Source organism: Phyllobates terribilis, unplaced genomic scaffold (assembly GCF_046119375.1).
Source record: "Phyllobates terribilis strain yellow unplaced genomic scaffold, ASM4611937v1 Scaffold_2__4_contigs__length_985480577, whole genome shotgun sequence".
Taxonomy (NCBI): domain Eukaryota; kingdom Metazoa; phylum Chordata; class Amphibia; order Anura; family Dendrobatidae; genus Phyllobates; species Phyllobates terribilis.
Genome location: NW_027362762.1, coordinates 363,496,145 through 363,513,563, shown reverse-complemented (window position 1 = coordinate 363,513,563; position 17,419 = coordinate 363,496,145). Strand labels below are relative to the sequence as shown.

At 42.7% G+C, this 17,419-nt stretch overlaps 1 protein-coding gene across 2 annotated transcripts in view; it reads right to left on the bottom strand.

The window, feature by feature from the left end:
• CFAP47 (cilia and flagella associated protein 47) overlaps window positions 1-17,419 on the bottom strand; it is a 1,117,227-nt gene that overhangs the window by 146,247 nt on the left and 953,561 nt on the right. For both annotated transcript variants that reach the window (XM_073664712.1, XM_073664711.1), the window contains exon 64: window positions 3,861-4,029. In XM_073664712.1, coding sequence (XP_073520813.1) covers window positions 3,861-4,029 — 169 coding nt within the window. The remainder of the gene's footprint in view (window positions 1-3,860; window positions 4,030-17,419) is intronic.

Sequence of the window (17,419 nt, the reverse complement as noted above, 5' to 3'; positions counted from 1 at the left end):
AATGAAAATGCTGTGTTTCATGTTGGGAAACCCATTTGGTATACACAGGAGGACTGATATGTTCTACTGTCATATTTCTTGTTCTACCGTAGCTTTTCTTTCAGAAACAATCCCATCCGAAGTTGGCCAATAAATATAAATATATCTAAAGCCGGCCACAAACAGTGGTCAACAATTGCTGCAGACAACTATAGCCAATGAGAAACTCTACTTTCTTCAAACTTCAGAGGCCAATACGTTCACATATGTTCTATGAGTTGGAAATTCTACTTAACCCATAACAAGTGTTTTTTATTGTGTTTGTCCACAAATCATATACTGTTAAAATATTTCACTTTGGTTGGCATTGGTCTGATAAAAAGTGTGCTATTCTGTTTCAAGCCAACATGGAATTTTCTGCAATTCTGATGATCTGTAAATATTAATGTTAGGATGATACAGGCAAGCTTACATAAATGCCTGTTGACTGAGTTACTATAGGAATAGGAATACTAATTATAATAACCATGCAGTATATATTACTTGGTGGAAAGCAAAGCTAACCTTAGCATAACTGAGCAAGGCTAAATAAATTATCATCAATATAGTAACCATAACAGTTCAGACAAAAGGTTCTCACTCTTCTTTAGAGAAACAGATACAAGCAAGAACTTTGTGTTCTTTTTAATTGCATCTTTCTTTTTCTTTGTACCATATTTACCATACTTTACTGTGTATTTACCTATGAAGCTGTCATGTACATTAATCTTGCATGTAAACAGTGTCACTAACTAAGCTTAAAAATAAGCAGACCTCCATTTCTAAATTAGAAAGCAGATAACTAAGTGGTCATGCCAATAGTGGAATTCATTTGTTTAAGTGTTGGCAAAAAGACCACCAAGGAATTTATTATTGACCTAAAGTAATACTTCTTTCTAAATACAAACTTGAGGCACCAGCTTTGTTTATGATGACTTTTTTATGTGAACATGTTGCACATTTTTTATTAGGTGAAAGTTTCTAGATTTGCTGACATAACAAGAAAATCCCATTCTCTGATACAGATTAAAACAAAGCTATCAGGCGCCACTGCAGTTAATCTACAGGTCTATTTCTATACATACAAGAGGGAGGACCTGTCAATCACCTGCAGCGGCAATGGGAAGAGTCTGATCTCTAACTATGGTCCCCAACCCCCCTCTAATTATAATTTCTCTGAAACACCAGCGTATTTCAGAGAATAAAATACTTGGCTGCAATCACGCAGCTAAGTTGCGATTCATGTTGCTACCAGTTTTGGCAGTATGAAATGCCTGATAGATTCCTTTTAAATGAGTTGTCCAGTCTTAAGCTACAGGTCTGAAATCACTCTATTTGACTGCAGACTTGTGAATCCTCACTTTGTGCACTGCACACTGTGAGGATTCTCCAGTGCTGGCGCCCAGAGCACAGGCACGTCACCATAAGAATATGAGTTGCATACATATGGTCGCGTGCCCATTAGATGCAAGCATATTGAGCGAGGCTGGAAACCGTTTAGTTGCAATATGGCCGGAAGTGTGAATATTGCATTATTGCGGTTACTGTACAGCACATGTACAGGCCCATTTGAAGTTCATCAATGAATATCTGGATGATCCAGAGGAGGCATGGGAGAAGGTCATGTGGTCTGATGAGACCAAAATAGAACTTTTTTGTATTAACTCTACTCGCCGTGTTTGGAAGAAGAAGAAAGATGAGTACAACCCCAAAAACACCATCCCAACCATGAAGCATGGTGGGGAAACATCATCCTTTGGGGGTGGTTTTTTGCAAAAGGGATAAGACGACTGCACCATTTTGAAGGGAGGATGGATGGGGTCATGTATCGCGAGATTTTGGCTAACAACCTCCTTCCCTCAGTAAGAGCATTGAAGATGGATAGTGGATGGGCCTTCCAGCATGACAATGACCCAAAAAACACAGCCAGGGCAACTAAGGAGTGGCTTCGTAAGAAGCATTTTAAGGTCCTGGAGTGGCCTAGCCAGTTTTCAGACCTGAACCCAATAGAAAATCTTTGGAGGGAGCTGAAACTCAACGCTGCCCAGTGACAGCCCTGAAACCTGAAAGATCTAGAGAAGACCTGTATGGAGGAGTGGGCAAAAATCCCTGGTGCAGTGTGTGAAAACTTGGTCAAGAACTACAGGAAACGTCTGACCTCTGTAATTAACAAAAGTTTCTGTACCAAATATTAAGTTCTGTTTTCCTATTGTATCAAATACTTATTTCATGCAATAAAATGCAAATTAATTATGTAAAAATCAATGTGATTTTCTGGATTTTTTTTTTAAGATTCTGTCTCTCACAGTTGAACTGTACTTACGATAAAAATTCCAGACCTCTCCATTCTTTGCAGGTGGGAAAACTTGCAAAATCGACAGTGTATCAAATACTTATTTTCCCCACTGTAGGTTAGGTTTTAGGACATAAGGTAGTGACCATAGCGTAAGATATACTTTGGTAAGCATCATAAGTGTAATATGTTTAATGTATATAAATGTAATGCATAACGTTTGTGAACGAGATCTCTCAGCTACAGACGTAGGGACAGACATAGTTAAAGTTCAGGACTAGCCCATAATGGGAGGGGAAAGTCACAGCAAAAAGGGACTGCTTCCTGATAGGCAGACAGATAGGGGAGTTTGTTAACCAATGTCAAGTTTAAGTTGCAGTGGGCTGATAGTGGAAGTATGGATCCATTGATCGGGGCTGTAGGAGGCCTTACCGAGATCCCTTGCGGACATTCCTGCAATGTCTGGAGCTCAAGGCTCTATACAGGTACTATGAAAAGTGTCTTATCCCTGGTGTACAGTGAAAGATTGACGTGGAACCGTATGAAGAGAGGGTAACGGATCCCAGGTGTACTGAGGAACTGGACCGGAAATCCCTGGGACTGACAGAGCCAGTAAACGTAGGGATAGTCCAGGAGGAACGGATAGTAATGCTGAAAATGTGCTGTATTAAGGAAACAAAAAATGAGAAGTGTTGTGCCCAGTACTGCATGTTACAATCTGATTAACTTGAACTGCCCAGTAACTTCTGTGTGTTAAAACTAACTGGTTGTCCCCAGAGTTGTGTGCGGCAGCTCCAGAAGATGGAGACCTTGAGACAGTGGAGGTCTGTGGCCTACAAGTGAATGTGATACACCCCACACCTGACAGCACATTGGAAAGGGGACACGATTTAACTGTAAAGTACCAGGGTATTATGGAGCAGCAGCTCGTCCACAGCTATCCCCCTTCGTGCGCAGTACACAATGTGAGGATTCACAAGTCTGCAATCATATAGAGTGACTGCATTGAGTGACTGCAAACTTGTAGCTTAAGACCGAAAAACCCCTTTAAGATATCATGATTGCTGGCAGATTTGATATGTTCTAAATCTAAAGTTCCCCCGATTACCATAAAAAGATGTATATTATGCTCAAAAGTCTCTCCAGACCACAAAATGTAATAAACGGATTGGAGAAAAGTGGTTACAAAATAAAAAAAAACACAATATATTCACCTATTCTGAGCACTCCTTGACTCTTTACCCTACCTTGGCCACAACTCCCGAGCACTTTTTGCCGGTCTTCTGGCACTGGGACCCCAGACATGTGTGAAGTACCAGGGAGTTATTGTGGCATAAGGAGTTAGGTGAAAGCATGGAATATATGGGCATAATGTATTTTGTTTATTTTTTAACCACTTCCTGGTAACCAAAAGAATCTGGCAAATGAAGGCCAGTTGACGACCACAGTGCTGGATTCGTGCAAATTTAATTTGATTTTTTATGGATCAATTTGCTCCTCTCTGCTGGTAAGTTCATGAACAAAGCAACAATTTTGAAACAAAACTTACCCGCACTACTAGTGTAGCTCTGTGCGTCTTGCTGTACATTGTAGGTGTAAAAGCAACAGTAATCAATGTCCCTGCAGTTCCGAGGGGAAGCAGTTCTCCAGATTGTGGTGATACACAGAACTCCACATCACTTCCTTGTATAAAGTATGCACTGAATGGCTCTGGATACCTTGTGAAAGAAAGAAAACATATTCAGCTGGAATTAGATTTTACTTTGCAGCAAATTAACATTTACAAAGTGATGAAGATGCTTCATATTGAATTGAAAACGAAAAACAATGAGATTTTGTAGACGCAATGTTAGCAATACATAATGATAGAAACATTTTTCTCGGAAGGATTTCTCTGTCTATAGCACTGATTAAAAGAATAGAAATGTCATCAGCAAACTGCAGTTCAATCCGTCACTATGGTTTGGCCTCAAATGCCATTACACCTGTGTCACGCAGCATTGTGTGCCCTGGGAAATAAGGAAAGGTTGTACACCTTAAACAGTCAGTGTTACAAAGACTGATAGAAGTGGTTTACTCTTGTTATGTATGTCCTGGACAATTTATTACAACTCTTATTTTTAACAGATTCTTTAAAAACTGTTAAAAAATTTTACTTGAAATGAAATGTGCTATACCGCACAAACAAAACCTAATATTTGACAGTATTTTACATGTTCTGCAATAGCGAGAATTAATGCATATCTCCAGTTTAGTGGGATTTTTTTTTCCTTACTTCAGAAAAATATAACAATAAATGAGACAAGGCAGGCGCAATGACAATGCAGCGATAACTGATTCCAGCTCAGAACTAATCAGATAAATAACCATTCATCCAGGAATATTACTTTATTCTTATATGGTATGACGCACATTCATTTTTGGACTGGTAGGCTGTCAGAGATAGAAAATGTATGCTTTGTAATTTTTCTAACCTTCCTAACTTTACAAGAATTTGCACCAGAATGCACATATAAAGTGTAATCGAGTATGGGTTGATTGCATACCAAAAGGCTAACGTTTATACATAGCCGTGAAGCCCTTCCTTCACAGTGCTCAGCCTGCTTGTATGTACAAACTAATGGATGTGAGTTATAGATAATGAGTAAATGCCAATCCAAAGCCTCAAGCTAAATACTAACCAACTGAAGGAGTATTTTTACATGCTAAGGTTGATGCACATCAAGAATAGAGATGAGCAAATAAATTGGAGTGGAATTAAATTACACTCAAATTTTTCAAAAATCCACATTTGTCAAAATGTGTATTCTGTGTAATTTACTGTTGGCCACTATTTTTCTGAACTGTAAAAGGCCAAAATGTAAAACATCCTTATACTAACCTTACTACTCACCTTTCTGGTCCCTCCGTGTCACATGTCTGGTCCTCACAGAATCTTTAAAATGTGGCTGCTCATGCAGAAATGCTTGAGCCTCTCACACTGGGCTTGTACTTCTGACTCTGATAAGATCCCGGAAGGGATCTTTGTAAGAACGCAACAAAACGTAAGGACGTAATGACGTCACATCACCAGCTGTGAACTTGCGAACAAGTGCACAGGACCTCTCCTGGGCTTCATCAAGGTCAGAAGTGGTATCCCAGAGTGAGAGGCCTGAGGATTTCAGCGCAAGCAGATGTGATCTAAAGTTGCGGCAAGGGTCAGACAGGTCATGGTGAGTAAAGGAGGAGTCAGAGAGGTAGGCAGCGAGATAAATATAATTGTTTTTTTTTTTACATCTTATGCTTATTATGCTTTGAGGTCTCATGAGACACCAGATCATAATAGGAGACAGTAATTTCATAGAGAATAACTTCAAATAGGCAAATTAGAATTTTGTCTGATCCTCTCATCTCTAATCAACACTAAACCCAGTGCTGTGTTATGACAGCGTAGCAACTCACTCGGGAAAACAGATAACACAGTAAAAACTGCAACTGACCCTGCTGGTTCTTGTACAGACTAGAGATCCTGACACTGCAGTCCCTAGTAGTTCATGCATGAGCTGAGATAACCCTAACCACAAACTAGATGATGGCAACTCAGACCAATGCTGCCTGAAAGGCTGTCGAGGACTTCATGTTCCTCCTAAAGAATCATAGGGCAGAGCAGCGTGCAAATTACCTACAGAAGGGAAAATGTGCTAAAATAGAAAGAGATCCCAGAGTGAGTAAAACAAAGCACAAAATACAAAATAAAGGAATAAGTAAGTACTTTTAGAGAATATGCTGCCTACTTCCTAAAAAAACAGAAGATAGATGCAGGAAAAATAACATAAACAGCAGGGAGATAAACTCCATCTTGTCTTTCACTGACTGGCTTAAACTGCAGCAGTATGGCTAGACATCCAAATTAAACTATCGCCAGCAGGAAATACCTGCAGGAGGAAAGTATATAAAGCCGCACCCAAAAGGTGATAGGGCAGTTAAATGATTAAATGAAAACACCTGTTACCCTAAAAAGACTGACGCAAGGATAACAGAAACTAAAGACCCATAGAAAAGGTGTATCTGCAGTAGCCTGGTGGACAGAGAACCCGACCACAAAGTACAGGCGCAAGGGTTCGAACCCAGATGCATGACCTTATCCCCCTTCTATGAGGGGCTACTGGACCCATTGTGATCCCCAACCACTGACAGAACTCCCGCATGTAAATCTTCTGCATCAACCTAAGAATTATCCTCCGGACAGAAACCCTTCCATTTACCAAGATATTGCAGTTGACGTCTGACATGTCTGCAACCTAAAACTCGTTCAATCTCATATGCCTTGTCCTCCTCCAAATTAACCTCAATGATGTCCTGAGGACCTCAAACTTTTTAAGAAGAGAGGAATGGAAAGAATTATTAATCATCCACGCAACCGGAGTTGGACCTTGACCATCACAGGATCAATGATCTTAATTACCTTATACGGACGAACAAATTTAGGTGCAAATTTCCTGGATGCAACTTTAAGATGAAGATTTTTTGAGGATAGACAAACAAAATCTCTGACCTTGAAGACAGGGGCCCTCCTACATCTGCGGATTTCTGTACTCTTGGTCCAATCTCTAGTTATCAACAGACCTTTTTCAACTTCTCTCCAGACCTTAATTAAATTAGAAGAATACCTTTCCCCCTCTGGGACTGCAGACTGCAAAGTAGAATAATTTCCAAAAACTGAATGAAAAGCCCCACAGCAAAAAATGGCAAGGTACTGGTAGCAGGAGAGGTAAGATTATTGAAAGCAAACTCAGTAATAGCAAGAAAATCCACCAATCTCTTGGTTAGATGAAACAAAACATCTTAAAAATTGTTGTAATTCTGGGTTCATTCTCTCCGTCTGACCATTAGTCTCAGGATGATAACCTAAGAAGAACGAAAGATTAATTCCTAATCTGGAACAAAAGCTACGCCAAAAGCTAGCCATAAACTGAACCCCTCCATCAAAAATAATGTTCTTAGGAATATCATGTAACTTAACGATGCAAGCGATAAATGATGTAGCTAAACTCTTAGCCATAGGCAATTTTAGTAGAGGAACCAAGTAAACCATCTTGCTAAAACGGTCCACCACCACCCATACTACAGTAATACCACCAAAATTAGGCAAATCCGTGACAAAATCCATGGACAAATGATTCCAGGGTTGAGAGGGAACCTCATTAGGCAAAAGAAACCCTGCCAGAGCCTGGCTAGAGGCTAAAAACCTGGCACAAACTCTGCACTTACGTACATATTCATCAACATCCTTTCAAGCACTCTGCCACCAAAATGACCAGGAAACAGCTGTCCAGGTGGTAAAGAAACCAGGATGTCCGGCCAACACAGAGTCATGGATTTCTTTAAGAAGATCAGTGTGAAGCGAGGACAGTACAAATAGCTTGTCGAGTGACAAGCCTTCCGGTGCACCAACCTGAGCCTTCAAAATGTGCTGTCTGAGATCAATCCCCAGAGCACCCACCACCACTCCTTGACTAAGAATTTTGACTGGATTTTAGTCCCTCAACTTTGGAACAAAACTATGTGATAAAGCATCAGCCTTAATATTCTTAGTACCAGGGAGATATGTCACAGAGAAATCGAACCTAGCAAAAAAGAGGGCCCACCGAGCGTGTCTAGTATTCAAACACTTATCGGCATCAACATACAGTAAATTTTTGTGATTATTAAAGACCGTTACTCTATGCCTAGCCTCCTCCAACCAATGCCTCCGTTCCTCGAAAGCTCTCTTAACAGCCAAGAGTTCCCAATCACCTATATGATAGTTGGACTCTGCTTTTGAGAATTTCTGAGCAAAAAAAAAGCACAAGGATGAAAGTAACCATCCTTCTTATGTGAAAGAACAGCACCCATCCCCACAGAAGAGGCATCTACCTCAACTACAAAAGGCAAACCAACATAGGGTTGACTGAGGACAGGAGCATTAGAAAAGGCTGTCTTGAGAGCAGCAAAAGAATCAACAGCCCCAGTAGACCAAGAGGGGAAGTCAGTACCCTTCTTGGTCATATCAGTAAGAAGTTTGACTATGACTGAGAAGTTCTTAATGAACTTATGATAATACTTAGCAAAACTAAAGAACCTCTGTAAAGCTTTAAGATTAGTAGATTGCACTCAATCAAGGGCGGCCTGTACCTTAACGGGATCTATCTGAAAACCTTTAGCAGAAACCAAATGACCCAAACACTGAATCTGCTGCACCTCAAGTTTTCACAATTCCCTAGCTTGGCAAAAAAATGATTGTCATGAAGAACCTGAAGAACCTATCGAACATGCTCCCGATGATCCTCACAAGACTCTGAATAAATCAAGATATCATTCATGTTTAGTCTCACATTATGCTTTAGTTAGTTACACCATGAAAATAGGTAAGTTTGCAAGTGACTTGCATTTTTAACTGCTGTCATTCTTCTGCTATGAGAGCTTTTATTTTACAAAGTGTAAAATATTATATCCAAGGAGATTGGCAATTAGTTCCTGGCTGAGTAAACACAGAAGTTAAATTCCAGGCTGAGAAGTTAACTCCTGAGTTCTAAGCCACTTCTCTCATTAATTAATTAATTAATTAATTCTCTCTCATTCTCTCATCTAAGCCACTTCAGCTCATTCATTTTTATACACTGTTAGCTGCTCACCTCACTCTGCTTCCTTATCAGCTCTTGACTAAGCTCCTCTTATCAGTTCGGCATCCAGCATCAGCAGTTTCCAGATCAAGTTCTCCTAATCACACCTATCACTTTCCTGAGCCATGTGTGTAAAATAAATAACTAAATAATAAACAAAGAATAAAGCAAGTACTGTTAACAAATATAATGCTTCCTTCCTAATGATAAACAGAAGATGCAAAGTATAGCGAAGAAACAGCAAACCGAAAATCCTTAGCTGAAATCTCACAGACTGGCTCCAAACATTAATAGAATGTCAGAAGATCCAAATTAATCTATCACCAGCAGAAAATACCAGCAAGGGGACAGAGTATAGAGCTGCACCCAAAAGGTGATAGGATGACAAATGAAAACACCTTGTTAAACTAAGCAGACTGCAGCCAGAAAAGCAGAACCCAAACACCCAGAGAAAAGGTGTGTCTCCTGTGGCTTGGTAGGAAGAAAAGCCGACCACAGAACACAAACTCTAGGGAACGAATCTGGGAGCATAACACCCAGAATACTGTGGATCATGGGGACATAGGAGTCAGTGTCAGACATGGTGATTTATCACTGATAATTTTTTCTTAGAAAACCTCTTTTTCTTTTTTCTTCGATATTTTAGGACCTCCAAAAAGTAAGATATTTGAAGGTGTAAAACAGATGAATACATTTCAGTCTAAGCAATTTTTAGAGCACCTTTTTAGTAAAAAATTGTACTATTTAAAAATAGCTGAAATACTTTCACATTATTACTGATACAGTTATATGAAAAAGTTTGGGCACCCCTATTAATCTTAAGCTTAATGTTTTATAAAAATTGGTGTTTTTTCAACAGCTATTTCAGTTTGATATATGTAATAACTGTTGGACACAGTAATGTTTCTGCCTTGAAATGAGGTTTATTGTACTAACAGAAAATGTGCAATCTGCATTCAAACAAAATTTCACAGGTGCATAAGTATGGGCACCTCACCAGAAAAGTGACATTAATATTTAGTAGATCCTCCTTTTGCAAAAATAACAGCCTCTAGTTGCTTCCTGTAGCTTTTAATGAGTTCCTGGATCCTGGATGAAGGTATTTTTGACCATTCCTCCTTACAAAACAATTCCAGTTCAGTTAAGTTTGGTGGTCGCTGAGCATGGACAGCCCTCTTCAAATGATCCCACAGATGTTCAATGATATTCAGGTCTGGGGACTGGGATGGCCATTCCAGAACATTGTAATTGTTCCTCTGCATGAATGCCTGAGTAGATTTGGAGCGGTGTTTTGGATCATTGTCTTGCTGAAAGATCCATCCCCTGCGTAACTTCAACTTTATCACTGATTCTTGAACATTATTGTCAAGAATCTGCTGAAACTGAGTGGAATCCATGCGTCCCTCAACTTTAACAAGATTCCCAGTGCCGGCATTGGCCACACAGCCCCAAAGCATGATGGAACCTCCACCAAATTTTACTGTGGGTAGCAAGTGTTTTTCTTGGAATGCTGTGTTTTTTTGCCGCCATGCATAACGCCTTTTTGTATGACCAAACAACTCAATTTTCGTTTCATCAGTCCACAGGACCTTCTTCCAAAAAGAAATTGGCTTCTCCAAATGTGCTTTTGCATACCTCAGCCGACTCTGTTTGTGGCGTGCTTGCAGAAACGGCTTCTTTCGCATCACTCTCCCATACAGCTTCTCCTTGTGCAAAGTGCGTTGTATAGTTGACCGATGCACAGTGACACCATCTGCAGCAAGTTGATGCTGCAGCTCTCTGGAGGTGGTCTGAGGATTGTCCTTGACTGATCTCACCATTCTTCTTCTCTGCCTTTCTGATGTTTTTCTTGGCCTGCCACTTCTGGCCTTAACAAGAACTGTCCCTGTGTTCTTCCATTTCCTTACTATGTTCCTCACAGTGGAAACTGACAGGTTAAATCTCTGAGACAGCTTTTTGTATCCTTCACCTGAACAACTATGTTGAATAATCTTTGTTTTCAGATCATTTGGCAGTTGTTTTTAGGAGCCCATGATGCCACTCTTCAGAGGAGATTCAAACAGGAGAACAACTTGCAAGTGGCCACTTTAAGTAGCTTTTCTCATGATTGCATACACCTGACTATGAAGTTCAAAGCTCAATGAGGTTACAAAACCAAAAAAAGTGCTTTAGTAAGTCAGTAAAAAGTAGGTAGGAGTATTTAAAACAAGAAAATGATAAGGGTGCCCATACTTATGCACCTGTCAAATTTTGTTTGAATGCCGATTGCACATTTTCTGTTAGTACAATAAACCTCATTTCAAGGCAGAAACATTACTGTGTCCAACAGTTATTACATATATCAAACTGAAATAGCTGTTTCCAAAACACCAATTTTTATAAAACATTAAGCTTAAGATTAATAGGGGTGCCCAAACTTTTTCATATGACTGTATACTGTATTAAGACGTATAAGGTACCATAGCAATGGAATTGAAAGCCAACATTGGTTGTGTTGCATTTTTACATTAGAATTACAAACCACGAAGAATGGAATGAGGATTGATTTTGATAACTAAACAACCATTTCATATAACAGGATTTCTTCCTCCATGTAATTGCTCCTTTTGACCTCAAACAACTTTTCACTGCTAAGCACGAAAATCCAGAAACAATGAAAACTAAATAAATACAGTCATATTTAATGTTCTAATCAAAATCTAATACTCCCTTTCAACTAAAATGAAATTCACACAAATAACCTGCTCCTACACTGTGACCTAACCTCAGCAAATCTTTGGCAATTAGAAAAATAATTTCAACTGTAAATGTCTACTAAAATAATTATAGGCTGCATTACAAGTCCAATAAACAATTAATATTAACCTGATAATTAAAAGTTAGAAAAACAAATAATGAGTTTTACAGTTTACAGATACAAAGCTGGAATACCATTACGTTGAGCTATTAAAAAGGGCATGCAGCAAAAAATAGTTCTCAGACTTAACAAAAATGTGTTCTACTAATACCCAAAGCGGGAGCTTATATAATAAAAAGGGTGAGGTTTTATTTTCTTTTCATTATTTAAGAAGACCCTAAATAACAATAGATAGGGTATGTCCACACAGATTTTTTTGCGGAGTCTTTTGGAGTAGGACCACTATCAAAAACACCTGAAAAAAACAATTAAAAATGCTTGAAATAAGCTATTCATTTCTATAACCACTTTCTGCTCATATGTTCAGTAGTGATGAGCGAACATGCTTGGTACTCGCCCGAGCATCACGGTGCTCGACCAGCTCGGCGAGTATTTCCGGGTTGCTCGGGCGGGAGCTCGGGTACCCTCCCTGCATGTTTGGCATCTTTAAAGTGACAATCAACATGCAGGAATTGTTTGCCACACACTATAATGCCGCAGCCATGTTGGTTGTAGCATTACAGTGATTGGCTGGCCGCATAGCATCATCAGGTCTATAACAGACCTGGTGCTGCCATGCTTGTCACAGTCACCCCGGAATCAGACAGTGTAGGGAGAGCTAATGCTGAGCTAGGAAGAAATTTGCTTGTTTCTAGTTAGTGTAGGTATACCAGACTTTATTAGAGACACATATCCATCTCAACTAACAGTCCTTCTGAGGACTAATCCAGCTGCAGAGATATCAGTGCTAGGCAGGCAGGCAGGTTATATACCAGACTGCAGTGCACATAGCAAGAGGGTCCATTCCAGTTCTATCTGCTGGTGCTTTTACAGATATTTTTAGAAATAGGCCCAGGTATCAGGGGTCAGGAATATTTTTTTTTTATCTTAATCCTGATTATTTGCTTAAAAAGCAATCCAGAGAACACCGTTTATCTGTGCCATTTGCTTGTTGGCACTGAAGCATACAGCCAGGTCCTTTCCATATTACAGCGCTAAAAATCCAGCGATTTAAAACTCTTATTTGTCCGTCACACGGATCACATATAATTGCACTGAAAATATTGCCATTTCTGGTCTCCATTGAAATTTTGTTGCATGCAGTGTGTCAGTAAACGTACTGACACGAGGTCGGCCTTGTTAAAAATAGTTACCTACAGGCCAGCTATTTAAAACTGTAGTTTGTCCGTCACACAGATCACACATAATTGCGCTGAAAATTCTACCATTTCTGGCCTCCAATAAAATTTTGTTTCAGTGTGTCAATGAAGCTATTGACACGTGGTCAGCGCTGTTAAAAATAGTGTGGCAAGACGACTCGCTCGGCTCTCCCGGAGGCAGACTCAGGACACACGTTCTCAGGTTACCTTTCTACTGGTTTATTGTTTGGCATAAACTCGTGCAGGGTTTCGCAGAAAAAATAAACAAGACCCCTCTGGGTTAAACGCAAAAACAAAACAAAGTATAACTCAGTCCATAGTTGAGTGGGTTCCGCCCGCTCTCGGCAGCATAAACTGCACAGGTATCAAGCTCTGCAGCTTCCACAATACTGTCTGGAGACTTCCCTCTCCAGACCACACTTCACAGGAAAAAAAAACAGGACTGAGCTTTTACACATTGCTCAGCCACACCCTGAAGGGAGGTAGGGGGAATGGCGTCCCGCCCTCTTTGCCATTCCCATAAAACCGCACACCCTTTAACAGAGTAAATCTACCAGCATATAACATGCTAGCAGAAAAATAAAGTAGGTCTTAGTTCACACAGGAGAGCATCCTGAGTGACACATACCTCCCCTCACATATAAAACCAGTGACACTGTCACATATTCCCCCCCTCTGCCCAAAGCCGGGGGTTTGGGCACCTTCTGACACCAGGCAGGGAATCCTAGAGAGGGCATCTGCATTCCCATGTAACTTTCCGGGCCTATGCTCCACGTGAAAGTTAAAATCTTGAAACCCTAGGAACCATCTAGTTACCCTGGCATTTTTACCCCTCTTCTCCCTCAACCATCTCAACGGGGCATGGTCTGATACTAATTTAAACTTCCGGCCTAGTAGGTAATATTTTAGTGTATCCACGGCCCATTTTATAGCTAAACACTCTTTCTCTACTATGGCGTAGTTCTTCTCGCAGGAGGACAGCTTTCGGCTTAGATAGAGAATGGGATGTTCTTCCCCATTTATCTCTTGGGAGAGTACAGCCCCTAGACCAGCCTCTGAAGCGTCCGTCTGGACCACAAATTCTTTCTTGAAGTCTGGCGCAACCAGGACCGGCTGCTTGCACAGTGTTAGCTTCAACTGTTGAAACGCGGTCTCCGTTTCTTCCGTCCATTTCACCATGATTGATTTGGTGCCTTTTAGAAGATCCGCTAGTGGCGCGGCAATCATAGCGAAATTCGGGATAAACCGCCGGTAGTATCCCACCATTCCCAGGAATGCTCTCACCTGCTTCTTCGAGAGTGGTTGCGGCCAGGTTTGAATTGCCTCCACTTTCTTGATTTGCGGCTTTATTTCGCCTCTCCCGACAACATAGCCCAGGTACTTGGCCTCCTCCTTTCCGATGGCACACTTTCTCGAATTTATGGTAAATCCTGCCTACCTTAGCGCATCCAGAACGGCCTGTAGTTTAGGTAGGTGACTAGCCCAGTCTGGGCTAAAGACCACAATGTCGTCGAGGTAGGCTGCGGCATACTTCTTATGTGGGGCTAGGATCCGATCCATAGCCCTCTGGAAAGTGGCTGGGGCCCCCTGTAGTCCGAATGGCATCCGCGTGTATTGAAAACACCCATCAGGTGTTGAGAAAGCCGTCTTCTCCTTAGCCATCTGGGACATGGGGATCTGCCAGTAGCCCTTCGTCAGGTCGAGAGTGGTGATATACCTCGCCGGTCCAAGCCTCTCGATGAGTTCGTCGACGCGGGGCATCGGGTACGCGTCACACTTGGATACCTCATTCAGCCAGCGGTAGTCATTACAAAACCTCCACTCTCCATTGGGTTTCGGCACGAGGACGATTGGGCTCGACCACCCACTCTTTGACTCCTCTATTACTCTGAGGTCTAACATCCTCTTCACCTTGGCCGAGATCACCTCCCGGCGTGCTTCTGGAATCCGATACGGCTTCAGATTCACTCGTACGTGCGGCTCTGTCAGCACATCATGCTCTACCACTTGAGTATGCCCCGGCAACTCTGAGAACAGCTCCCGATTCCGCTGTAGTAATTCTCAACACTGTTGCTTCTGGGCCGGTGATAGAGTCTCTGCAATAGTGACCTCCTCCACCTTGCCTTCTGGTGCGGCTCCCAGGCAAGGAGTTTCCACAGGTTCACGGTCCCGCCACGGCTTGAGCAAATTTACATGATATATTTGATGCGGCTTTCTTCGGCCAGGCTGGTGGACTTTATAAGTAACCTCGCTGACTTTCTCCACCACCTCGTATGGACCTTGCCATTTGGCGAGGAACTTGTTCTCGACGGTAGGGATCAGCACCAAAACACGGTCCCCGGGCTGGAACTGTCTTAGTCTCGCCGACTGGTTATAGACCCTTGTCTGGGCTTCCTGCGCCTGGAGGAGATGTTCCTTCACGATGGGCATCACGTTTGACATTCTCTCCTGTAACTGGGCGACATGTTCGATGATACTCCGGTGTGGCATGGCTTCAGCCTCCCAAGTTTCCTTGGCGATGTCTAGGAGACCTCTTGGATGCCGCCCATATAGGAGCTCAAATGGAGAGAAGCCAGTGGAGGCTAGAGGAACTTCTCTGACCGAGAAAAGCAGAAATGGGAGCAGGTAGTCCCAGTCTCGCCCATCCTTTTCAACGACCTTCTTGAGCATCGCCTTTAAAGTCTTGTTGAAGCGTTCTACTAGGCCGTCCGTCTGTGGATGATAAACCGAGGTCCGAAGCCGAGTTATCTGAAGGACTCTGCAAAGCTCCTTCATCACCTTGCTCATGAAGGGGGTTCCTTGGTCTGTCAGAATTTCTTTTGGTAGACCTGTCCGAGCAAAAATATGGACCAGCTCTCGGGCTATACTTTTACTGGACATGTTCCTTAGGGGAATCGCTTCCGGATACCGAGTCGCATAGTCCATGACGACCAGGATATATTGGTGGCCCTGAGCTGATTTAACTAAGGGGCCCACGAGGTCCATGGCAATCCTCTCAAAGGGAATCTCTATCACAGGTAGTGGGACTAAGGGGCTATGGAAGTGGGAGGAGGGAGCGGTTATTTGGCAGGTGGGGCAGGACCTACAATAGTTTTGAACTTCTCGATAACACCCTGGCCAATAAAACCTTCTCAATATCCTCTCCTGAGTTTTCTCGACCCCTAGGTGTCCCCCCAGAACATGTGAATGGGCCATATCTAGCACCCACCGTCTGTATGGCCCCGGCACTAACAGCTGTTCCACTATCTCACCGCCCCTCAGTTTAGCCACCCGATATAGCAACTCCCCCTGCACTGCAAAGCGGGGGAATCTGGTGTCGGCCCCCGGCTCTTGGGCAACCCCATTACATACAGTAACCTGGTCGAATGCCCCTTTAAGGTCAGGTCTCGAACTTGAGCAGTCCCAAAGTTCTCTCTGGACATATCTAACGCAGGGAGGTCGGCCTCCTCGGTCACCGTCTCACCCTCATCACCGACAAGGACGCACAGTGGGAACTCCTCCATCTGAGACTTCGTCGGGGGTTCTTCTTCAAGGACCTGGCTTTTCCCCATGCTACTTAGTCCAGTTCCCTTCCCCCACAAGTCCCAGAATAAGGAAAAATCACGGCCCAATATGACGGGATGTATCAGGTCCTTTACTACTCCGACTTCATGGGACTGGGCACCACAGTCTGTCCCCACTGTTACTGTGGCCACGGGATAGTCCTTGGCATCACCATGGATGCACCGAACGCCCAGGGTTTTGGAAGGGATCAACTGGTGGGGAAGGGATGCTCTGATCAAGGTCACCAGACTCCCGGAGTCCAACAGCCCAAGCACTTTTACTACATTAATGGACACTGCACACGCCTGCGGCCCTCACAGGTTCGACAGTCCACGCTACAGGCTGGATAGGCATAATAGGAGACCCATCTGCCTAGGCTGCAGTCCATGGGCTCAGGGGATATTTGACACCTGGCGGCTACATATCCAGGGTTGTGACACCGCCAGCAAACTATATCTTTACCAACTGTTCTAACGGCACCTTCAGTGGGAGTGGGACGCCCCCCCAGTGGTGGCTCTAGACCCCTTCCGTGGTGAACCCGCCCCCCTTTGGGTATCCCAGTAGGGATAAGTGACTGCATCCGGTTTCCCAAGAGATCCCTCGACTACCTGGTACCTCTCTACCAGGCCGATGAAGTCATCTGCGTTCTGGGGATCACCCTGGGCAACCCTGGTCTGTACTGGCTTGGGAAGGGAATGCATGAATCTGTCAATCACCACCTGCTCAACCATCTGGGCCGGAGTGGAGGACTCCGGTTGTAGCCACTTCTGAACCAGATGCAGGAGGTCAAACATCTGCGAGCGAGGGGGTTTGTCACTAGCATACGCCCAGTGATGAACTCGTTGGGCTCTCACCCCCATATTTACTC